Here is a 24,429-nt window from a genome sequence, read left to right on the forward strand (position 1 = left end):
GTGAGGACCTGGGTTTGACTCTCGAGCACTGAACACAAAAATAAAAGAAGAGCCAGAGGAGATGAGAGGGCCCGGGAAGGAGGCCTGGTAAACCATGAGGAATTTGAATTGATTTAAAAAAATCAGAGAAGATACGGCTCATGCCTTATTTTGGTTTGGGGCCACACTCGGTGATGCTTAGGGTTACTCATGACTCTGCACATAGGAATTACTCCTGTGGTGCTTGGGGAAGGGGGTCCTATGGAATGCCGGGAATTAAATCTGGGTTGGCTGCATGCAAGAAAAGTGCCCTCCCCACTCTATTTCTCTGGCTCCACATGGATATAGTTGAGATATAGTTAAGTTAGGTCTACTAACTTAACTGGAGTAGATCTATATGCATATAGTTAGATCTACTAGATCTATATGCAGAGATATGGTTAAGTTCGATCTACTCCCAGCTCAGTGCTTGTGTGGTACTGGGGCAGGGAGCGGCTGCAGGGATCATGTGGCGACAAAGGTTAGCTCTGGGGCTCCTGTGTTCTGGCTTACTGAGCATCTTGCTCTGCCCCTCTAGCCTCTCCTCCCACATTCTTTGGGTAACTACTTCTCCTGCCTCTTCAAAAATGTAAAATTTGAGTATGATCCCTCAAGCTATGTCTTTCTCACCAATCACAATCAACCAGAGTCAAAGATCCATTGAGTAGATACAGTTGCCTCTACTGGCCCAAAGGGAGAGCTTTATTATATCTAAGTCTATTCACTTTGCCTCAAGCCAATTTACTTCTTTACATTTTTTTTTAAAAACTGAATCATCAAGAAATATATAGTTACAAAGTTGTTCATGATTGCTACAAAGGTAGAGTGCAGTTGGGACAGAGAAGAGAACACTATGACAATGATAGTTGGAAATGATCACTCTGAACAAGAACTGAGTGCTGAAAGGAGGTAAAGGGATAAGCACAATATCCTTTTAGTAACAGTATTACAAATCAAAGTGCAGAGAAAGAGAGAGAGACAGAGAAAGAGAGAGAGAGAGAGAGAGAGAGAGAGAGAGAGAGAGAGAGGGAGGGAGGGGGGGAGAGACAGACAGACAGACTGCTATATCTAGGCAGGCTGTGTGTAGGAGGGGTTGGGCCAGAGGGAAACTGGAGACATTGATGGCAGGAAATGTATTCTGGTGAAGGGATGGGTCTTTTTGTTGATTTGGGGCCACATGATAGTGTTCTGGATTTTCTCCTGGCTCTGTGCTCATGGATCACTCCTGATGGGCTGAAGGGGTGCCAGGAATGAAACCCAGGTTGGCCATGTGCAAGATAAGCATGCTACCCACTGTACTGTTGTTCCGACCCCAAAGTTCCTTTCAGATCAGGACTGATCGCTCCACCTAGTCAGTCCTGCTGCATCTCTCCCAGGCAAAACTAGTCTTCTGTGCACCTCATTGCAACTGCTTTATTATTACACACAGCAGGAGCTAAGGATCAATGCATCTGAAAAAATGCTTTTAGATCCCCTGGGGGAAGTGAAGAACATTAGTCTTGTCATTTAATTATTTTTTTGTTGCTGCTGTTGAGATATGACCGACATTAACATTGTGTAAGTTTGAGGTATACATAGTGTGTTGATCTGATACATTTATGTATTACAGCATGGATTGCCACCAGCTATTTGTACACCTGTATCTTGTCACAGAGTTATCTTTCTTTTTTGTGGTGACAACTGTTTAGATGTAGTTAGACTGTTATTTCCATACTGTTTTTAATACTAGGGGTAAGTTGGTATCTTTTCCTGTCTGTAATTTCACCAAAATGGGACTATTTTCTGCTTTTCTCAAATAACTGAAATTAAGGTGGAAGGAGGTGTACCTAGACCTTTTAGTTGTAAGGATTAAAAAAAGTCATTGTTGCCTCCTTGATTCGTCTTCCTGAAGTGAGCACTACTGAAAGGTTAAAATGTGGGTTAGAAGGAAAGAAGGTTATTATGTGACTGAGTCTTATCATGAATAGTGGAAGATTTCAGCTTTCCCTCCCTTCCTCATTACCTTCAAGGTAGTTTTTCCTAGCTTTACTTTTTAGAGAGTCAGGTTTTGGGGAGGAATAATTTACACAAACTAAAATTGTCTCGTTAAAGTGTATAGTTCTTTGAATTTTGTCAAGGGTTTACTATTGGTCACTACCTTAAGATATAAAATATTCTGACCAAACCCTAAAGGCCCTTCCTGTTCTTCTGCAGTGAATCTCTCCTTCACTCCCTGCCTCCATTTCCTGGAAGCAATTTATGTATATGGACTCCTATAGTTGTCGGCCTTTTGTGTCTGGTTTTTCAAAGTTTGTGTATTGTTTTTGAGACAATAATTCATATCGATACTGGAAATAACTTAAGGTGAAGGGTCTCCAAATCATGGTGATGGTGTACGTGGAGACTAAAGACATTAGCATTTTTTAAACTGCAATAAGAATACAGAAATTCATATTGTTGCCTGTGTCAGTAGTTTATTATTGTTGTTTTTTGGTTTTGAGGCCACATCCAGCAGAGCTCAGAGCTTAATCTGGCTCTCTCTTTGCAGGGATCATTCCTGGTGCTGCTGCTCAGGAGACCATATGTGGTTCTAGGGATCAAGCCTGGATTGGTTTATTCTTTTTTTATTTTGGTTTTGGAGCCATACCTGGCAGTATTCAGCACACCCTGTGCTGTCTCCTCGGCCCAGTAGTTTGTTCTTTTTAAATTGCTGATTGTTATTCCATGATTTAGCTGTGACATAATTTTTCTCTTTGTCTCTTGGTCATCATTTGGGCTGTTTCCAGGAATTAGCTATTACAAATAAATTAGTATAGTTCTTGAAAGTAGAGCGCAGTGGCATGTGCTTCTGATATATGGTGAGGTCCTGGGTTTGATCTGTGGCATCAAAAGAGTTAGATTCATAGAAACTTAAAATATTGTTATAAATATTCGTGTGTGAATATGTGAGTTTGTTTCTCTTGCATAAGTCCTGGCGAGAGCTGTTGCTCCATCATATAAGTGCAAGCTCAACCATGAAAGGAATTGGCAAGTTGTTTTCAAGTGGTTTTACACTGTTCTATTTTCACTATGTATTTTACTTTCAGTTGTTCCATATACTCTTCAATCTTTGATAATGTCACTCATTTATATAAATGCAAATTTGATTTCTGGGACATACCCATGCTCACCTCCAACCCTGCACGCAGGGATCACTCCTGGTGGGACTCAGGGGACCATGTAGGCTGCTGGGGATCAAACCCAGGTTTATCAGTGCCTTAACTGCAAGGCAAGAACCCTACCCACAGTACTATCCTTCCCCTACCTTTCAAGCAGTGCTCAGGAGGCCTGGGGGTCCCTCCCAGTGATCCTTGGCTCACCTGCTCAGAGTTCACTGTGAGGGTCTGAGTATTCGGTGGAGCTGTTCAGCTGTGATGCCTGAGATTACTCAGGCCACCTTGTGCTGGGGCCCCCCCCAAGGCTGCACCTAGTGATATTCAGGGGACTGTGTGGTCCTGGAGACCAAACAGGGATCAACTCCATGCGCCTTAACCCTGTGCTGTCTTTTTGGCCTGGTAGCTTATCATGTTTTAATTATATTTTGTTAATTCAAACTAGCATCTTATTTTAGAATCTTTTTTTTTCTTTCTAAATTTAGTTTAGGGGGCCACTGCCTGGCAGTATTCAGCACCCTTCCCAGCTGTGCTCGGAAAGCATGAAGTGTTGGCAATGAAGCCTCAGCCTCCCCCATGCCAAGCTTGCATTCCAGTCCATTGAACTCTCTCTCTCTCTCTTTCCCCAACTCTAAGATTGACCTATTAGATTAATTAATTTTGACTTTAGGGCCACACGCTGTGCTCAGGACATACTCCTGGCTTTGTGCTCAGGTATCACTCTTGGTGGGAGTCCGGGGGACCACCTAAGGTGCCAGGAATTGAACCTGGGTTGGCTTCAGGCAAGGCAAACATCTCCCCTCTGTACCACAGCTCCATACTGGTTGTGACCTGTTTTAAATGCAAAACCGATCTGAAGAGAGCTCAGAGGCTGAGCACATTCTTTGCATGCAGGATACCCAGGTTCAAGTCCAGTTACAGCCTGACCCTCTCAGAGCCCCAGGAGTGAGCACAGAGCCTGGAGTAGCCCTCCGTCACTGCCAGGTGCAGCCTCCCCCTTGGCCCCCTCAATCAATGAAAACGACTTTCCTCCAAGCCACTTTCCTACATCAAAATGTTTTCTTTGTTCATATTTGAAACCCATACTGCTTTCCTAAGGAGAACTTGTTTTTAAGCACAGAATAACCTACTTAACTGATTTTGGTTTAATTTTTCCAACGTGGACAGTAGGCATCTTTTTTTTTTCTACCACCATCAAAGGGATATCATAAATATAAAATCAGCTATGTTCTAAACATATTAATAAAGAGAGATTAAAGACATCATGTAAAGTCAAGTTGATGTTCTTTTATTGTTTTGAGAGAGAAGAGTCTTGGGTTAGGGGGCTACTCCTGCCTATGTGCTCAAGGGTCACTCCTGGTACCACTCAGGGGAGCATAGACAGTGATGGGGATGGGCCCGAGGTTGCCCACATACCATGTTAGTGCCTTTACCTCTGTGCTCTCTCTCTCAGGCCCCTGTATTGTTTTCTGTGATGAAAGAGTAGGACAGTGACCGGTTTCGTGTACTGGGATCAGAGAAAACACCCATGAGTATGAGCAGAGACCCTTCACGTGGGGCCCTGATGGAGGCTGTGTGGGGAAACAGTGCCGGTTGCCAGGCATGAGCTGCTCTGTCCTGGTCAGCCTTGTCCCTTCAGCAAAGGCCAAATCTCACCCCCAGTGGCCTATCAGCAATTTGGTTCATGGGTTGCTGGTGCTTCTCAGAATTCCATGACTCAGCCCGAAATAGTGTGGGTTGTTTACTAGGAGGTATTTCTTCTGCTCTGCTTACCACATCATTCCCCCCGGGCCTTGACCTTGGTCAACTTCACTGGAAAGTCAGACTACCCAGAAACTGCTTAGGTTCATTTCAAATAGCCAATGGCTCTTGGGAAGGGCCTGGAAGGTGAGTTGGAGAGGAAGGAGAGAGAACAAACTGCATGGGGGCCACGATTTTTTTTTTTTATGTAGGAGTACTGCTATTTATTCAGCCACTAATTAGCTGATTGAATTGGGCATGAACTCCACTTTACTTTTTTCCCCCCATTTTTTATAATTGTATTTATTGAATCACCGTGAGAGCTGTTACAAAGCTTTCAGGTTTAAGTCTCGGTCATACAATGAAACACTTATACCTTCACCAGTGCCCATTCTCCACCCCCAAAACCCCGATATACCCCCGTCCCACACCCTCCCCCTACCTGTGGAGCAGATGGTTTCCACATTACTCTAGCTCTACTTTGATTACATTCAATATTTTGAAACCAGACCCACCATTATTATTTGGGATTTTACCCCAACACTCAGATCTGCTGAAAAGGCAACAGTAGACAATTTGTTTTCTATTGCTGGTTATGAATAACATATGATGTTGCATGGCTGCAGCAGTGGCCGCGCGATTTTGAAATTTCAAAATTTTAACAATTAAATCTGGAGGGACTTCTGCCAAAACCTGCTGGGTTCTGAGATTTGCTCCTGAGTCTCTGGGTTCATGGTCGTTAAGCAGCTTGATCAGGAGCCAGAAAGGCCCTTCATGGGCGGCGACTCTGGGTCTCATTGAGACAGGGAGGAAAGGGCCGGCTTCACCCCCATCCCATGAGGCCCCATGTGTCTCATCACTGAGGGCCCAAACCTGACTATCCAATGGCCTCTGGAGGATGGTGGCTACCGAGTCACCTAGGGGGAGCAGGTGGAGGGATAGCACCCTTTCTCCCCTGAAATGGCCTGGAGACAGCAACCTACTACAGGGTCTGGATGCATTTCTGCCAAAATCCACTGTTACGAGATTTGTTTCTGAGTCTCTGGGATCATGGCCATTAAACAGCTTGATCAGGAGCCAGAGAGGCTGTTCGTTGGTGGCAACTTGGGGTCTCATTGGGGTGGGAGGGAAAAGGCAGGCTCCACACACATCCTGTGAGGGGCCGTGCTTTTTGAGGGGAGAGCAAAGATCCAGGGAAGTGAAGGGCCTGATCCAGGCCTCTCCACCTTCAACCCCTCCCCCAAACCTCTCTGGACTTTAGAGGAAGTGGCAGAATGCCTCTCCACCATTTGCAAAGCCTCCCTGTGAACCCCCATGACTTCTCACCAGAGGTCAGAGTGACTGGTGGGGTCTCCCTCCCTCAGCCCTCGTTTCCTTAAGAGGGGAGGGAGTTATATTTGTCCACAAGGCTTGGGATGCTTGGGCAACCCACCTAGCTGTGTGGCATGGGTGACTCTCAGGTTCTCTCTTCATACTGCAGTGGTGAGGTCAGGTTGGTGGTGATTATGGAAAACACCAATGGAGCCCATTTCCTGTTGGCAACAAGACGGCCTGAAGGATCCGCCAAAGATCAAGCTGAGCTGCAAGGAAAGAGAAAAAAAATGTTCAAGAGTGACAGTGCGGCGGGCAAGACACTTGCCCAGCAAGCGGCTGAAGCATGGGGAGGGGCTTGACAGCAATGAACATGATGAAGTCCCTTTTTATATTCTAGGGGGAGAGAGACATTAAACAAATGCCCAGCTTCAAGCCCATCTTAAGGTCAGATAATTCTAAGGACTAGGATGAAAATTAAAAAAACAAAAACAGGTGAAAGTGAGAGTTGTTGCCGAGAGAAAGAAAGACTCTCTAGACAAAATCCTGAACATGGTGAGGGAGTTGACACCAAGAAAATATTGGAAGAAAACATGTGTCAGAGAAAATGTGGCCCCGAGGCTGGCTTGGCATGTCTGAGAAACAGGAGGCCTGAGCTAGAGTACCCTGACAGAGGAAAGGGGGGATAAAGGACGTTATTCTACACCAGTGAACTAGCATCCTTCCCAGCACCAAACTCGAATGACTGATCAACTTCTCTTTCTAGACCAAGTCCAGTGAAGAGAGTGCCACACTGTGCTGAAAGCAGACCTTTCCCCAGGAAAAACATTATTTGATTAATGTTGGAGTCTCTCAAGCAGTACTCAGAAGGCCCCAGGTCTCCACCAGGCAAGAGTCTTGGCTGATTAGAGCGTTGACCAGCTGGACAGAGTTGTTCAATGCAGAGCCTGAGGTAGAGCTGTCAAGCCTGTGTTCCCAACATAAGCTGGGCCACCCTGGGGGTGCTCAGGTGCTCCTAGAGGCCATGAGGTATCTGGGATGGAACTTGGTAGTCTCATGTGGGCCATATGCCCTATATGCTGTTCTATCTCCTGAACCCCAAGAGAACTTGAATGGTAACCACAGTCATTGGTGAGAACAAGGGCACTCACCTTTAAAATTTTTTTTGGATTTAATTTTTGTAAAGTTGTCCATAATAATTCATTACATTTGATATTCAAACGTCAATCCTACCACTGTGCACCTTCCCACCACCATAAGAGAAAAGTGTGTGAAGATTGCTGTGTTTCATCCTGGAACCATTTAAGCCCTTATATAAGAGATTATAAGCATGTATGTTAAACTCAAATAAATTTGTGCTACTTTTGGTATATCAGTGGGCTAGAGTATGAGAGGTTGCTCCAGGAATTCTGAAATTTAGCATATGATTATAGAGATTCACTCATGGGTAAGACCTATGTCACTCTCTTCTGGGAGCTTTATTTCAGAGTCTTCGCATCTTGGTCGTTGAAGAGATTACATGGAGCCAGGGCAATTTGTGGGTGTGACTGTCAAGCTACTGGAAAACTAGGGAGCTGGGGGGAGGAGGCCCAATACCACTCCAAGTGAAGGGGCACTCACTTTTGTGAAGGACATTTACATGTAGGTACCTCCCAGGTAGGCAGGTCTGAGGAATTAACTGAGAACCAGAGGCCTGGGCAGTGAGCCTGGAGGAGCAAGGCATTGACCACTTCCTTTGATCCCCACACCGCATGTAGTTCCTTCCCAACACCACCAGGGGTCAACCCTGAGCACAGAGCCACCAGTATTAGTCCCTGAGCCACTGCTCTGCTTTAGCTTCCCCACAGAGAGATTGGGACTCTGTGCAGATGGATCTTGTGATTGGTTGGAGAATGGAGACATTTGGATCTTCTTGGGGGAAAAAATTCTGTTTCCGTTTGGTTCACATTTCCCTTTTTAGACTCCTCACACATCTCACTGGGATTCAAATATGGCCCATTGGCAGGTGGTGTGTGGACTTGCACCTACAGATTTTTGCCAGACTTTCTAGAGATCTGACTTAACTCTGACAGCTGGAATATGATTCCCCTCCACTCCCGTGGGAAGACCAAGACATTGCCCTCCAGGTTTCTGGGTGCCAGCATTTTCGGGGGAGTGTTCTGCCAGTCTGCTCTGCCCCCTCTCCGCTGACCCTGGGCATGAAGACATCAGTGTCAACTCCACTCCTCTCCCCAGTTCAGCAGCCCGTGTTCTCACGGACAGAGGTAGAGCAGGAGTTTATGAAAGGGAACTATTACCAGAACTATTACATTTAATATTCAAATTAAGTAGAGGCAAGCCAGTCTCCTGAGGGCAGGAAACAGGGGCCAGGAAGTTCAAAGGGAGCAGCCCTGAACATTGCTGGGTGGGGCCCAAAAACCAAAAAGAGAAAAGAAAAAAGTAAAAGAAGCTTTCTTCTTTGTCTTATCAAGCCTCCATTTCACTCTGTTCTGTAGGTACCTTCACAGTCAATCCCCAGACCCCGACAAGACTGTCTTTGATTTTACCTGACCCAAATCCAAACCGAACTTGGTGTCTGTCCAGGGGAGGGAGGAAGTGAGCTTGTTGATCCAAGATCCCAGGAGCATTCAGAACATTAAGTATTCAGAAATCTTTCTCTCCCGGCCAGCCTGAGCTCTGCTTTCTTCCCTGTTGTCTTTGCTCCAACAGGCCCTTTCCAGTCGGGTGGAGAGGCTGGCTGGTGTGATCATTACGGCTCACCATCTTAAAAGGGGCTCAGTTGTTTTTCTTATAGTATTTAACACAGTAACAAGTCTCACAATTTGTTGTGGTGCCCACTTGAGCAAACTGATGAACAATGGAAGGACAGTGCTACAGTGCTTTTTAAATCCAATCCTGAAAAATATAATTGACTCGGACTGTGACACTAGACAAGCTCCTGTGTCCAGGGGCATGGGGCATGCTTAGTAGCTTGCCTATCTCCACAGTCCCCAAAAGAGAAAGATAGGATCCTGAGGGTCTGTGTGTGTGTGTGTGTGTGTGTGTGTGTGTGTGTGTGTTGGTGCTGGTGGTGGTTGGTGGTGGTTGGGATGGCAGGGTCAATGTGATTGTCTGGTTCAATTTCCAACACCACATATGGTCCCTGAAGTACTACCAATGATCACTCCTGTTCACAGAGTCAGGGCTAGTCCCTGAACTTCACAGGTTTTGATCTCCTGCTCCCCAAACCCCAAATAATAAAAATAGGAGAAAGGAGTGGTTGTCACATAAAAGGCAGGGAGTGTGGAGGGTGCAGTGTGTGTGTGGTGGTTGGGATGGAAAGTTGTAAAAGAACTTGCAAAAGGATTGTGGCAACTTCAATGGCACCTTCTGCTCATAGATGTTTTAGACGCAATAGGCACAGAATGTTCTATTGCTCTCTTACCCCCAAACAGAACTAAAACACCCCTCTCTGCAACTTGGCAGAAGTTCATGTGGCATCAATTCCAAGATCAGAACCTCTGCATGGTTAATTAAGAATGGCCAGTTTGGATTTGGCACCTGGAAAGGACATGCAAGCCTGGGCAGTTCCTTAATGTAGGCAACTTCTTAACTCTCAGCTTCATGAAATCACTCTTTTCCCTTTTCAAGAAGAGAGCCATTTTCACTGCAGTTCCAAATGTGCCCCACCCAAACAACAGATCAATTCCCGAAAATCAAAGAACAAATAGTATATATGTGTGTGTGTGTGTGTGTGTGTGTGTATATATATATATATCCTCATCCTCATCCATCACTGTCTCATTTGCCAAGGCGTCAAAAATCAGATGGGCTGGTCACGTAATGAGATTTAGAGACGACTGCTGGACTAGAGCCATTACTGACTGGATTCCACGGGATGTCAAAAGACCGCGTGGCCGCCCACCTACCAGATGGTTAGACTTTTTCATTAAGATCATGAACGATCGGTTTGAGGCTCTTTGTGTTCCTAAACGAACAGACACCATGCAGCTACACTAGCATGCGACAGGGACAAATGGAGATGTTACTGGCACCCGCTCGAGCAAATTGACGATTAATGGGAAGTCAAGTGATCAAGTGATATATCCTATGTAGGTGCCATTGGGCTACACTAGCATGTGACAGGGACAAATGGAGACGTTACTGGTGCCTGTTCAAGCAAATTAATGAGCAATGGGATGACAAGTGACACAAGTGATATATATATATTATTTTTACATTATAAAATTCAAGCTGAAGGGAGATTCTGAGGAATTTACTCTAAATTCCCAGGCAGTGAGAGGAGGAGGCTGCAGGTAGAAAATATACTTCCTCACTAGGTGAAAAAGCCGAAGTCCTAAAGAGTTAAAGGGCAGTATAGAAAAGAATGGCCAATCTTGACCATTTGTTTAGTGCCAAAGTACTTGGCATAGGTTTTCTCATTTAATTCTTATAATAGTCCCATGATTAGCTCTGCAAGAGGCCAAACAACTTGCCTAAGATCATAGATGTAGCAAGCATCAGCAGAGTGACAATTTACACCTGGACAGCTTAACAGGAAAACTGTGCTATGCAAGTATCCCTGCATTCACTCACCTATTATGTAGGATGCTACGACATGCTAGAATGATTCATGGGACTAAAACAGAGTTGGAGAGGCTAGAGGGATAGCACAGCAGGTAGGACACTTGCCTTGTATGTGGCTGACCCAGGTTCGATCAATGGCACAGCATATGGTCCCCTGAGCACTGTCAGGTGTGGCTCTATTTTCACTAACATAAAATAGAGTTGGAAGCCCTGAGACAGAAATGCATGTCCTCGTCCTAGCTGGGAAGAAAGATGGGAAACTGGACCACTAAATAAAACCCCAGCTGGATTAGATCGCAGAGTTCAGGAAAGAGCTAGAGTTGGGAGGAGAGAGACACATATGTGTGTGTGTGGGGGGGGGGGGGTCCCTTGTGAATAGAATGATCAGGTCAGGTCTCGCCAAGAAGGTGACACTAGTCAGGAATTGAGAAAGTGAGAGAGTAAACCATGCAGAAATCTGAAGGGAGAGAGGCCAGAGCAATAGGACAGCAGGTAGGTTGTGTGCCTTTCATGCAGTCAACCAGGGTTCGATACCTAGTACCCCACATAGCACCCTAAGATCTGCCAGGAGTGATCCCTGACCACAAAGCCAGGAGTAAGAAAGCCCTGAGTACTGTTGGGTATGACCCCCAAAGCCAAAATAAATTTTAAAGAATAAAGAAATCTGAAGGAAGATCATACTAGGTAGAGGCAACAGCAATGGAGAGGAAACAAGTGGAGCATGACTTGAATCAAGAGAACAGGAAAAAATAAGATGAGAAGCAACTGTCATTGAATCTTTTTTTTTTTCTTTTTGGGTCACACCCAGCGATGCACAGGGGTTACTCCTGGCTCTGCACTCAGGAATTACTCCTGGCAGTGCTTGGGGGACCATATGGGATGCTGGGAATCAAATCTGGCTCGGCCGTATACAAGGCAAATGCCCTACCCGCTGTGCTATCGCTCCAGCCCCTGGCATTGGATCTTGTACGGACTTGGGAGTGAAGAGTTTTTGTCTTTTACTTGGAAGCAATGCAGGAGTTTAGGTTGGGGCAGAAGAGTGAGTTCAAACATGATCACTCTCAGAAACAATCATTGTCTTAGGAAGATCTTTGGTGGGAGGGGAGGGCCATGGAGGCCAGGCCAGAGGCCAGAGTTAAGTTGGGTAGTGATGGAGGTGGTTTGGGCTGATGTGAATGAAGACAGACCAATGTTTCCATTCTGACTTTACTATGAACCAGTCACAGGATAGGTGGGGTCCATGAGAAAAGGCAGTCAAGACTTTAGACTCTTGGCTTGAGCACAGAGATTCTGATAGATATTTTAGGAAGTAGAGTTTAGAGGTAAGGCTTTGTGTGTGTGTGTGGTGGGGGAATGGATGCTCTTTAGTCTCAGTTGGAATCTATTTTTCTTCCCTTGGCCATACCTAGCCGGGTTAAAGGGCTACATTTAGCTGTGCTAAGAAGACCATATGTGAGGCAGTGATTGAACCGTTTTAGCAGTGTGCAAGCAAATGTCTTAATCCCTGCACTATCTTTCCAGCCCTGGGGACCTGTTCAATTGGAGATGCACATTAGCACCTGAGGGAAATGCTGGGGGCTAGCTCTGGAGTTCGGGACAACATCCCATTAGGATTGAGTTAGAATTTCTATACATTCCAGCTCCCATAGAGCGGTTGAAGACACTGACCCACAGCAAGTTTGGGGAAATGGTAGCTATATCCAACATACTGGAACTGCATTATGAGAAGCCCAATGGAAAAAGTCACCCATTTCCTGCCATCCCCAACAGCTGCTTATTGCTCGTTCCGTTCTGGTTTTACGCACACACAAATTATTTTAGGTCATTGCCACATAATTTCATAATAATTATAATGAGATACCAATTCATATCTACCTGCCCTGCCTCCATTGATCCCTGAGACATTTTGCGATCCCAGCCACATTTTCCTAAGTGGCTCCCAGGTGAGTTTCTTGGGTATCAGAAGACCAACAACACTTTGGCCAATGACAAGGAACACTTTGAAAACAAAAAGTAAAAAAAAAAAATCCCTGCTTTGGCATACAGTAATAGTAATCTTGGTGGGCACTCTGTGTGATAGCGATTTCACATGGTGTGGAGGTAACTTGGTCCCTGAACCATGGGGGTGGCACACACTTTTCAGAGAGGCATTTCAGGAAGATGGAATCATTGGTGCGAAGGTCAGTGGAGAAAACAGGAGAACACATTGTGAGGGGCTGCTGGTAGATTCATTTGAAATGATTTTATCACTGTAAAAAATCCTAAGTATACATACATGTTTTAGTCTGAACTACAAATGAGTGTATTTCCCTTTCCTCTGGACCTCAGAGCCATGTGGAGTGAAGCGTTGTGAACCCAAGGAGCTGTAATTATCTTTTTTTTGGGCCTTATCTGGTGGTGCTCAGAGGGATTGAAACACTCGCGCCCCCTTTGTACCCACCCCCTCCCCAACTCCCAACCTCCCTCCCCTTAATCTTTCTTTAGGTTTGAGCCTCAGGCAATACACAGGATTCCATTCCTCCTGAAATCTGCTTTCGCATTCTTCATCCTCGTCCCTCCTCTCGACCTGGGGTTCGGTCTCTTAATTTTATAGAATAGGTCCAGCGTCCAAATAATCGTAAATAACCCGAACAAAAGGATTCCGTGGCTTATGACTTACAGAGAGGGTTTTAACGGGGCTTTCATGAGCTCTGCCCTGCCTTCCACAGACGATTAAAAACCAATCGTGTCTCCGTGCACACGATTCCTTCTTCGAGGACAAAACTCTGGGTGCGCGGAGAAACTCCTCTGCCCCGGCACACCTGCCTAGCACCGTGGAGGAGTACCAACTCCAACGTGAGACAAAGGTCGGGGAAAACCTTTGCGCCGGCTACTCACCTCATTCTCCGGGTGCAGCTTTCCGCTTCTGCGCAGGGCCGGCAGGGGGCGCCCCACACAAGCCTTGAGAACCTCTGCGCCCAGCCGAGCCGCGCGGGAGCCGCGCGCTCCCCATCCCTCCCCGCCTTCCCCTCGCCGCTGGTCTCAACTCAGAGCCCCATAGACCTTGCAAGCTTTTCGGCAGTGGTGCCGTGGAATAGTATTTGGGGGCGGGGGGAAACGGTCATCGACAATGTGGATCCAGTTTTCCCGTGTTTTTTTTTTTTTTTTTAAGTAGGTCACATTTAAAGTAGGTCACATTTCCAGGGTGCTGTGCGGGCACAATGAGTTTCAAGCGAGGCCAGGTGGTCTCCCACTTAGACTGGGAAAAGGTGAGGCTCCCCGGCGTGGGGGGAAATGGTAGTAATTGGTGGTGGTGGTGGTGGTGGAAGGTGGGGAATCGTCCAGAATTTCCGGTCTCCAGGCGCCACCCGCGCGGGCTGGCGAGCGGCGCTCCCCGGACTGCGGCACCGCGTCCGTCCGCGCCGCGGCCGCGGGGATGGCGGGTGGCTGCGGCCGCGGGTGTCGGCGCCGAGGTCGGCGCAGGTGAGCCCGGCCCGGGCGCCCCGAGGCCGGAAGGAGCCGGCGGAGCCGCGAGAGGGCGGGGCGGGAGCGGCGCGGCCAGGGGGAGGGGACTGCGGGCAGCCCGCGCCGCTTAAGGAGGCGCCGCTCCCGCCCGCCGCCAGCCTTCTAGGATTGGGCCCGGGGCGGGGAGGCGGGGGGCTCTAGCTTCGTGGGGAGGGGGCGCTGGGGAGCGGCCCGCTGCACGCCTCCTTTCTGTGTCTTAAAGCGGGAGGGGGAGTTCCCGGGCACCGCCACTCGGCCCCCTTAGGCCAGCTAGCGCCCCCGCCCCTCCCGGTAAAGGAGGGTCGTGGAGGGTCGTGGGGATGGAATGCCATCCCTCAACCTCAGCAGCGAGCGGAGGGGGAGACGCTATTCGCTCAAGCGTGGAGCCCTTTCCCCCCCTCCAGCCACCACTTCCCCCGACTCGGCTGGCGGGCGGCAAGCTCCGGCTTCCCAAACGTCGGGCTGCGGGTGCTTCTCTTCGGAGCGTTTATTATTTTTTTCCCCCCCGGCGTGGGGTTGGGAGGGGGACACGCGGGGGGGGGGGGCAGAAAAGGGCGGATTCCCAGGCGGGCGGGCGCCCGAGCGAGCGCTCAGAGCCCCGTCTCGCCTGCAGCCGGCGCCGGAGCGCCGGAGCCTCTTTAAAGCGGTAGCTGGGGCGGCGGTCACGTGAGGCGAATTCCTGGAAAGTTCCTGGAAAGCGGCCTCCGCAGCAGCAGCAGCCGGGCGGGGCGCGCGCGCCGAGCGCCGCTCGCGGAGGGAGGCGGGGAGGAGGGAGGCGCGTCGGACCGGGGAGTCGCGCGCGCACGGCGCTCCGGGGACAGACGTTTAACTCTTGCCAAGTCTCGCCGCCGCCGCTGCGGCTCGCGGGCCTTGGGCTTCCCTTGAAGCATGAGCCTCCGCGCCCGCCGCCTCCGGCGCTGCGCGGGCGGCACACGAGGTGCGCCGGGGCTCCGGGCGCACAGCCTCAGGATCCCCCGCGCCCGAAGCCCGGGGGCCGGCGGAGCTCGGGTCGGGACTGGCGCCAGGTACCGGTCCGGGGCAGCCCGAAGGCTCCGCCCCGAGGAGGGTCGTTTGGGGAGGGCGGCGGGGCGCGGCGGTCGGCCTGGGCTTCCGCCGGGTAGAGCCCCGGGGAGAGGAGTCCGAACCGCGGTCGCGCTCCGCGCCGGGCGCTCTTGCTGCTCCCGCTTTCTTCTTCCCCGCTCCTTCTCGGCGCCGGGAATTCTCCAGAGTTGTTTTTTTCCCTCCTCTCCTCCTCCTGGTCTAAACTGCCATCCAAATTAATAACCCTCCTGATAACCTGATCTCCTGCTCCTCCCTACCCGCCTCCCTCCCGCCTTCGCTCCTTCCTTCCTCCCGGGTCCCACCTCTTGGTTAAACCCGGCAATTGCCTGGGCCCCGGGGCTCGTCGGAGTCCGGGGTAGGGTGGGGTGCCAGGGGTCGAGGTCTAAGGCGATGGCTCCCCGGGCTTGAGCTCGTCCCGGGCGCCCAGAACTCGCGCGCTCCCCGCCGCGGCGCCGGTGGCATCCCTAAGCCCTCTCGTGCCCAAATTAAAAGTCAGCGGGGAAAACTCGGGCAGACACGACACCCCTCCTCTCCCAGGCCCCTCCCGCCCCATGTCTTCTGGGGAGGCTGCCTGGTGCGGAGGCAGCGGCAGCGGCCGGAGCCGAGGTAAGGGCTCGGTACTCGCGTTGGGCGTGTGGCAGGTCCCGCGCGGCGCGGCGCGGCGCGGCGCCCGGCGCCGGCGTCTTCGGCCCGGAGCCCGGAGCCCCTGCTCGGGTCGCGCGCTCGGGCTGATTCCTCGACAGCGCCCGCGGCGGCAATCAGCGGCGGCCGCGCCGCCGCCGCCGCCGCCGGGCCCCCGAGCTGCAGCCGCGCGCTGCGGGGCTCCCCCCGCCCCTCTCGCTGCCCGCTGCCGGCGCTGGGAAGCGCGGGGGAGGGGGATGCGGCGGCTCCCGCACCTCGGCTTGCAGGGCGGGCGGCTCCAGTGTGGTGCGGAGGGTGGCCGGGCCGAACGGGGGGCTTCTCCCCCCCCGGAGCTCCCGGAGACGCGGCATCCGAGTTGCTCGATTTTTTTTTTTTTTTGGCGGGGGGAGTCTCGCCTGTTGTTTGTTCCCTTTGTACATTATTTTCGACTGGTCCTTGGCCAGGGCCTTTGTACCCTGCCGTCCCGCAGGTGACTCTCGCGCTTCTCGGCTGCAAGAGAGCAGTTCCCGGGCGGGAAGGCAGCCGCTTTCCCACCCTCATCCTGCCGACCCCCCCCACCCCCCTACCAACAGACACACTCTTGCGTTTGGGTTCCACGCTCTCTCCCGTTCTCCCGGCCCTAGAGTTGGATGTTGGGCGGAGGGAATGGTGTAGGAGCAGAGAAGCGGGGCGTGGGGGGGGAGTCCCCGGGATTTTCCAGTTCCTCACCCGTCTCCACCCCAATCGGGCCCACTTTAAGCTGACACCCCCCGCCCCACCACCCTTCTACTTCTTCTTTGCAGGCAAACTGTGGGTGAGTGCGCCTGCGGGGGATTTAGCCGTCGACCCTTCGGGCACCGGGGAGGGGCAAGCCGCCGCGCCCCGCCATCTCCTCCCGCTCCGGCACCGTCCCGGAGACCCCGCAGGGACGGTGGCCGGGCTTCCCGCTGACTGGCGGGGCAGGACGCGCGCCCCCCTCCGCCTCCCGCGCCGGCGGCCACCTGTCTTAGCCGCGCTGACCCTTCTCCCATGACCCTGCGGTGCCTCGAGCCGTCCGGGAATGGCGCGGAAGGGACGCGGAGCCAGTGGGGCAGCGCGGGCGCGGCCGAGGAGCCGCCCCCCGAGGCGGCGCGCCTGGCGAAGGCCCTGCGGGAACTCGGGCAAACAGGTAGGAGCGGGAGACGGGGCGCGCGCGCGCGCGCGGGGGGCGGGTGTGTGTGGGGGGATCCCTTGCCCCCCGCCCCCCGCCACCCCTCACCCCCAGGAGGCTGCTGGAAACGGGGCGGACGGAGTGGATAAAAGATCCGCTGCCCCCGAGGGGCCCGCGGACACCATGCCCGCGCGCTCCGCGGCGGCCCCCCGAAAGTGCTGCTGGTGGGACGCGGAGGCGAGGCCTAGGGGCGGGCAGCGCTCGGAAAGGGCTCCTCAGTTGGAAGTGGCCTTCGGGGGACTGCTGGGACCTTCCTAGTTGGCCGTGGCAACCGGGGCTCGGGTTCCCCGGCTGCAGAAAGTGCTCGGCCGCCTCCGGCACCTCGACCTCTTACTTTCTCCCTTCCTGTTTTTGCGGGGTGCCGGGGAACCGCTCCCGCCGCCTCCGGCTCGCGTGGCCAGCCCAGCTCGGGGACTGAGCGGTTGCCACGCAGGCGGCCGCCGCCGCCGCCGCCGCCGCCACCACCACCACCACCGCAGTGACTGGGCTAGCGCGGCCTTCTTGGGCGGCGCGCCCCGCCACTTGCTGGCGGCCACGGGCGTCCTGGGGGTGTGTGCCGCTTGCTGGGGTCTCGAGGAATTAAAAAAATTTTTTAAGAAGATTCAGGCCGACCGTGCAGGTTTTCCGTAAATCTGGATCCCATAAGCCTGTGTTGGAGGCAGAGTTAAAGTTTTTGGTAGCACGAGGGAGTGGGGAAAGTTCCCCTCCCATGCGAGTCTCTTTCCACGCCAGGCCATATGCTTTCCCTTGGAGCGACAGGCAGATTTGCAGGGATCCCAGCAAGGAACTGGGGCGCGGGGAGGACGGGGGTGTGGGGGGTGGGGAGCGGACAGGATCCCTGTCCACGTTTTTAAAATACACATCGTTCCTGGGTCATTTTGCGAACAGGATGGGCCCAGAGGTGGTGCAGACGGAGCAAATCGAGCATGCTGGGAGACTTGATGGTAGTGATTGGATTTTGGATTAGGACAAAGTCCAGAAGAGTTTAGGGAAGATTGTAAACACCAAGCGCTAAAGATCAGTTGGGGTTTCCCTCATTTCTCAATGGCTGATAGGGCAAGTTGTAAACTAAAAACGCAAACAGAAGCTATTGTTCTGTAATTGTCCATTAAAAAAACAAGCTGCTTGCCCTTCCCCATCCCGAGAACGGAGAGATGTGGGGTGCGGGGTTGTCGGGGCCCCCAAAGCTGCCTGTTTTGACCAAGGTCGGGCTTTCCACAGTTGTAAGGCATGGCTTTTGTTTCCGACCTCGTATTCATTTCTATTTTACTTTTAAATTTCAACCGTGTTGGAAGCGCCCCATCAGTGCCTCAGATCGCAGATTTTCTTTTGTTAGAAAGAAAAAAAAAGCTAATTTACAGAACAGGAGCAGTTTTTTTTCTTTTCTTTTTTTGTAAAAAGAAAACTGCAGTTTAAAGTGGGCTCACATTTTCGTTAATATTTGTAGTTTTGGTTGCCTCCTCTAAGCTTTCTCCACTTCCCCACTTATTTTTAGAACTAGGAAAACTGTTGCCGAATAGTTGCTCTACTTAAGAAAAAGAAAAGGTTCTTTATAATAACTTTTATCCTGTTTTCTTTTTTCTTTTTGAACAAAAACCCAGGTTGGTACTGGGGAAGTATGACTGTTAATGAAGCCAAAGAGAAATTAAAAGACGCGCGAGAAGGAACTTTCTTGATTAGAGATAGTTCGCATTCAGACTACCTACTAACAATATCTGTTAAAACGTCAGCTGGACCAACTAATCTGCGGATCGAGTACCAAGATGGGAAGTTCAGATTGGACTCTATCATATGTGTCAAGTCCAAGCTTAAGCAGTTTGACAGTGTGGTTCATCTGATTGACTACTATGTTCAGATGTGCAAGGATAAGCGGACAGGCCCAGAAGCCCCCCGGAACGGCACCGTCCACCTTTACCTGACCAAACCACTCTACACGTCTGCACCACCTCTGCAGCATCTCTGTAGACTGACCATTAACAAATGTACCAGCACCATCTGGGGACTGCCTTTACCAACAAGACTCAAAGATTACTTGGAAGAATATAAATTCCAGGTATAAGCATTTCTCTTTTTCTAAACATGCCTCATGTAGGGTCTCTCTTGGAATGCAGCTATATAAAAGAGAACCAAAACACGAGTGACTGCTTTGGATAACGACAAGGAATTCTAAGAACAGCTGAAGTCAATCTAATCTTAGTGCGTGATGAGGTAGTTAGGTAGTTAAAGCCCCCTCTCTCCCACCTCCACCTCCTCCCCCCACACCCTTATCCCAGTATTTTTCTTCCCAGTGAAGCTTCCTTGCCCCTAGCCTAACCAAGACCAGTTGATTCTTTCAAATTATAAAGAAAATACTCCCAAGGCAAGGCTGAAGAAGCACGTGATCGAATGCCTTTGCCTCCTGAGGTTCCTTCTTTTAGGGCTGAGTTTGAGCTTTGGTGATAGAGAAGGACCCAAGCTGGCACGGGCTTCCCTCCAGCCTTCCAGGCCTGGTGTTCCGAGTATGTTAGGACAGTTTATATTTTGCATTCTGATGTACCTAGGAGTCTTGTTAAACAGATATGCTTGTATTTAATCCTTCATTTTATGCAATTAACCAAATCAACCAAAAAAAAAGTGACCGTGAAAGCCTGTATTTGTCTTTCTTACTACATGTATGACCTCTCTCATGTGGACGACGAGTACTGTAGTAAATCCATTTTAAGGGAGCCTTATTTCAGAACTATTTCAAACTGGTGCAAACGGGAAAGACTGTGTCTTTTCCCCTAAGGCTAAAGACTAGAATGTCGTGCCACCCAGGTGCAACTCGACCCTTGTTAATGAAACCATGTAGAGATATTTTATCCCTGAAGTCGCTGTGTCCCAGCCTGTTGCCATTGATTTGGAAATGGCTTTAGATATGTCCAAGTTGTCCTTGAATTGTCTCGCCATGGACATCAGCAGTTGTCTCCCTTCTACCATGTAGAAAAATACTTGGACTTAATTTTCTTCCGGATATTGGGGGATATCTGCCTGTTTTTCAAAGTGTTTATTTACTGCTGTTACTATTTGACTAGAATGTATTAAATAAAAGGAAAACTGACTTTTACAAGTTGCACTTATTTTAATTGGAGAGAACATACCGCTTTCACAGGAATAGAGCATTGCTATAAAAACTTACACCTATTAAAATAAGCCAAATAGTAAGAGATAGAGCATTAACTTTCTCTAAGGTACTGAGCTGTTTTTGCCCTTTGCTTAGCGTCATTTGAATTGTGGATTGATGTTTTACAACTTGAAGAGTTGTCACACTAATTCCCTTTCTGTCTCCAAAAACATACAGAGTTTAGCCACTCAGTGCAGACATGGCCTAGTCTTTTACATGTTGAGAAGGCACAATGCAAAATTTTTTTTTTTTAAATTCAGGGGACAGGTGGGTAGTACAGGGGTTTCAGAAGGGAACGTGCTTAGGCCTACCCCTACTTTTTATCCTGGCTCACATGTTGTTTCCCACTTCCTTGCTCCCCCAGCACCCTGGAGGCCCCTGAGCTTCCCCAGGTTGGCTCAGGTTGTTCCCAGTACTACAGAACCATTACAACATTGCATCCTTGGGTGTTTACACTGAACCACCTGCCCATTTGGCCTAGAGTCACCAGGAGTGCCTCGCAGGTTCCTGGAGCAGTGTTTGGGAGTCTTCCTCCCCCACTTCCCAAAAGAAATCTAAAGGTCTGTGAACATTCCTTCTCAGCCACGCAGTCTTACAAATGCTACAAATGCATCTTCTATTCTGGAGTTAGTATTACCCATTTTATCATCTAATTCTTTTGTTGCGCACACCCAGCAATGCATAGGGTTTACTCCCAGCTCTGCACTCAGGAATTACTCCTGGTGGTGCTTGGGGAACCATATGATCATACAGGATGCTGGGGATCAGACACAGGTTGGCTGTGTGCAAGATATGCGCCCTACCCACTGTGCTATTTCTCTGGCCTCAAATATTTTGTTTTTTGGGGCGGGGGCACATCTGGCGGTGCTCAGAGCTTACTTCTGACTCTGTGCTCAAGGATCATTCCTGACAATGCTTGGGAGAATCATAAGGTGTTGGAGATTGAATCTGGGTTGACCATGGGCAAGGCAAATGCCCTGCCCACTGTATGAAGTATTGCTCTGGCCCCATTAAAAAACAAAATTCCCTTGGGCCAGAGAAATAGCTTGAAGGACTTGTGCATCTACTTTGCATGCAGGAGGTACTCTACCCCTGCATGATCCCCCAGGAACCATGGGGAGTGACTCCAGAGCAAGGAACTGAAGGTAGCCTCTGAGCATTGCCAGGTTGAACATGCCCCCTAAAAAACAAGAAACAAAAACGCCCAGAATTTTCTGCTTATTTACCTGCTATGGTGAAAATGGTTTTGTACCGGGAGGGAAACCACATCTGTGCATCCAAACAGCAAAGCTAACTCAAGATTGCTGGGGGCAGCCTACAGAAGGCAAAATTGTTCTCTTTTTGGTCTTCCAGGAATGGAACCTAGGGCCTCATATATGTGAGACATGAACTCTGCCAGTGGATAATCCCTGGCTGTAGCCTGAAATGTAAAGATCGGGTGCATGCATGTAGGGCGTGATCTGTGACAGAAAGATTAGTCTTGTTAGGTTGCTGAGATTCTGGGCTTGCTTTCTCCTCCAACTGACAACAGTTGTCTAGAGTGTTTTAAATATGCTAGCAAAAATTTCCCGTGCCCCATGCCAAGGTGCTTTCTGGAAATTCTTCCAGGTCTATTGCATTTTTATTCTCATTGTTTCAAACACTCAGCTCCTCAGTGATTGGGAGTTGGGTTTGTTGGTGGGTATGAGTACCTGTGTCTCATTCCCCTGACCCTGAAAGAGCCTCCAATGTGGCACCGTTGGGAAGGAGGAGTAAGGAGAGGCTGCTAAAATCTCAGGGCTAGGAAGAATGCAGACGTTACTGGTGCCCGCTTGTGCAAATCGCTGAATAACGAGATGTCAGTGATACAGTGATGAATACCTGTGCAAGTGTGGGAAGCTCTGCATTGGTGCTAGCAAGGGTCTCCTTGGGAGAAAACTAGAGGATTGCTACACTGTGGAGTAGGCTGGGATCTTGGTCTCTCTTTAATCTGCCTTGTTCTGAGTAAATTAATAAGTATCCAGAGACCATTCTTTTGTATTTGTATTACTTTGGGTTTGTCTTGGTTATTTTGTTTCATTTTGTTTTACAATTAGTAACTTGGTTTACTTTCTGGGCGTGTCATGTACCAGGTTCTCAGCCAGCACTTTCTGGGCATTATCTAGTTTTATCTCACACCCTCCAAATGAACAAAGTGCAGTGATTACAAGAGGTGCGTCTTCTGCTTTGTGAGCGAAGAGGCATTCCAGGAATATGTAGCCTTTTTTATTCCTGGAGAGGAACTTCGAAGAGCAAATTGCTGCTATTTCTACATTGATCTGGAGGAACAAGTTAGAGCAGGCTATAATAGGAACCCGCAGCCTTTTTACTGCTGTCTTAGCCCCAGTGGTGTAGGTGCCTTAATTAGTGACGTGGGATTCAGTGAGTTTGGCCTCCTGTTTTTACCCGTGGGTGGGATTTATGTAGAGTTTTATGTAGCTGATCAATGGTGTTACCAGTTATAACTAGCCACATTGTACAGATGCTGTAGAACCAGGGGGAGAAAAGCTCAGATTGCATACTTCATTTTGTCTAAATTCTCTTCTGAGCAGGAAAAAAAATCCCATTTGGAGGCGAGAGAGAGAGAGAGAGAGAGAGAGAGAGAGAGAGAGAGAGAGAATAGGGGTTAAGGTACTTGCCTTGCATGCAGTTGACCCTGATTCAGTAATGACGCCCAGCGCTGCTGCGTTTGCTACCCCCACCTCGCCAGACAACCCTCCCCCAATAAAAACCCACAACAAAAATACTAATAACTCCTTTGTCTCCCTAAACAAGGTAGTTATTGGGAGTAGTTCTGGGAGGGTATGGGGATTCTTGTTGAGTGGAAGGTTTATACAGGGTTTATATATTCCCCAGAGATTTTCAAAGGATTCTGGTCTCTTCGGTCTGAGTAGAGTTGAGGCAGGACCGTTTTTAAATTTAATCACAGTGACACCTGAGATAGCTTTTTTTTTTTTTTGCTTTTTGGGTCACACTGGCGATGCACAGGGGTTACTCCTGGTTCTGCACTCAGGAATTACTCCTGGTGGTGCTTGGGGCACCATATGGGATGCCAGGGATCGAACCCAGGTTGGCTGCGGCAAGGCAAATGCCCTCCCCATTATACTATCGCTCCAGCCCCAGAGATGGCTTTTAGGGACTTGGGCGTTTTTGTTTTCAGGGACTTTAAAATAGTGAGGAAAAGACGGTTATTTGGTTGCCGAGACACTTGTGACATGTCAGAAAATCTTTGTGGCACTTACATCATCCAAATAGGTAATTTCAAATGGGACAGTTGTTTGGGAGTGTTTATTTGGAATTGGGGGGACGAATTTGCTCTGCTTCTAAAATATTGTACCTGTGGGGAGTCTAGGAGATAGATGTTTGGCTAATGACCTTCGGGGAGGCCTTGCAGAGCCCAGCCAAACCCCTCCTGGCTCACTGGCTGAGGCTCAGGCAGACGGTGGGTGGGGTTGACCTTGGGTTCCACCTAACAGCTGGTTCAGATCGTTAAGCTCTGAATAGTCTTTCTGTGTTTCAGAGCAAGAAAATAAAAAGAACAACAAAGTGGGGGCTGGAGTAATAATACAGCAAACAAAAACAAAAGTACAACAAAAACAAAGTTTGGTCATTCATTCTTGATTTTTCAGGTATTATAGTTTCCACTCCCAGTTTTCAGTTTTTCAGAATGGTAAAGGTTGAAGCCAATTTATTGAAACCATTTATTTTAGTTTATTGGGTTTTGGGGCCACACCTGGTTGGTGCTCAAGGCAGACTCCTGGTTCTGTGCTCAGAGATCACTCCTGCTTGGCAGGGCTCGGGGGACCATATGTGGTGCCAGGAATTGAACTGGGTCAGCTACCTGTAAGGCAAGCACCCTATCAGCTATTATTTGATTGTAGACTAATTGGCACACTCCCCCCTCCCCCCCTCCAATTTCCCTCCTCTGAGATGTAAATAACAGGCCTTGGAATTTTGGGTGGAATAATTTCACCCACCCCCACCCCCACCCCTCACCCAAGGACACAGACTTCATGATGCCTCGATCCACATTCAAGTCCTGCGTTCCTTGTCTTGAATCATCTCAACATCTTTGACCTGTTTGCTGTTTGAAAATCGAAAACCTGTGGTGCATGCTGCTTTATGAT

The 24,429-nt window shown here is 49.6% G+C and overlaps 1 protein-coding gene across 2 annotated transcripts in view; it reads left to right on the forward strand.

Annotated features, from left to right (window-relative positions):
• The first annotated feature begins 15,021 nt into the window (after window positions 1-15,021).
• Window positions 15,022-24,429, forward strand: part of LOC130027195 (death domain-containing protein CRADD) — a 367,439-nt gene continuing 358,031 nt past the window's right edge. Inside the window, exons 1-3 of one of the 2 annotated variants that reach the window (XM_056117855.1) lie at window positions 15,022-15,274; window positions 16,736-17,100; window positions 18,744-19,195. In XM_056117855.1, coding sequence (XP_055973830.1) covers window positions 16,962-17,100; window positions 18,744-19,195 — 591 coding nt within the window. In that variant the 5' untranslated portion in view covers window positions 15,022-15,274; window positions 16,736-16,961. The other variant, XM_056117864.1, reaches the window with a different exon arrangement.

This window comes from Sorex fumeus, unplaced genomic scaffold, assembly GCF_029834395.1.
Source record: "Sorex fumeus unplaced genomic scaffold, SorFum_2.1 ptg000003l, whole genome shotgun sequence".
NCBI lineage: Eukaryota > Metazoa > Chordata > Mammalia > Eulipotyphla > Soricidae > Sorex > Sorex fumeus.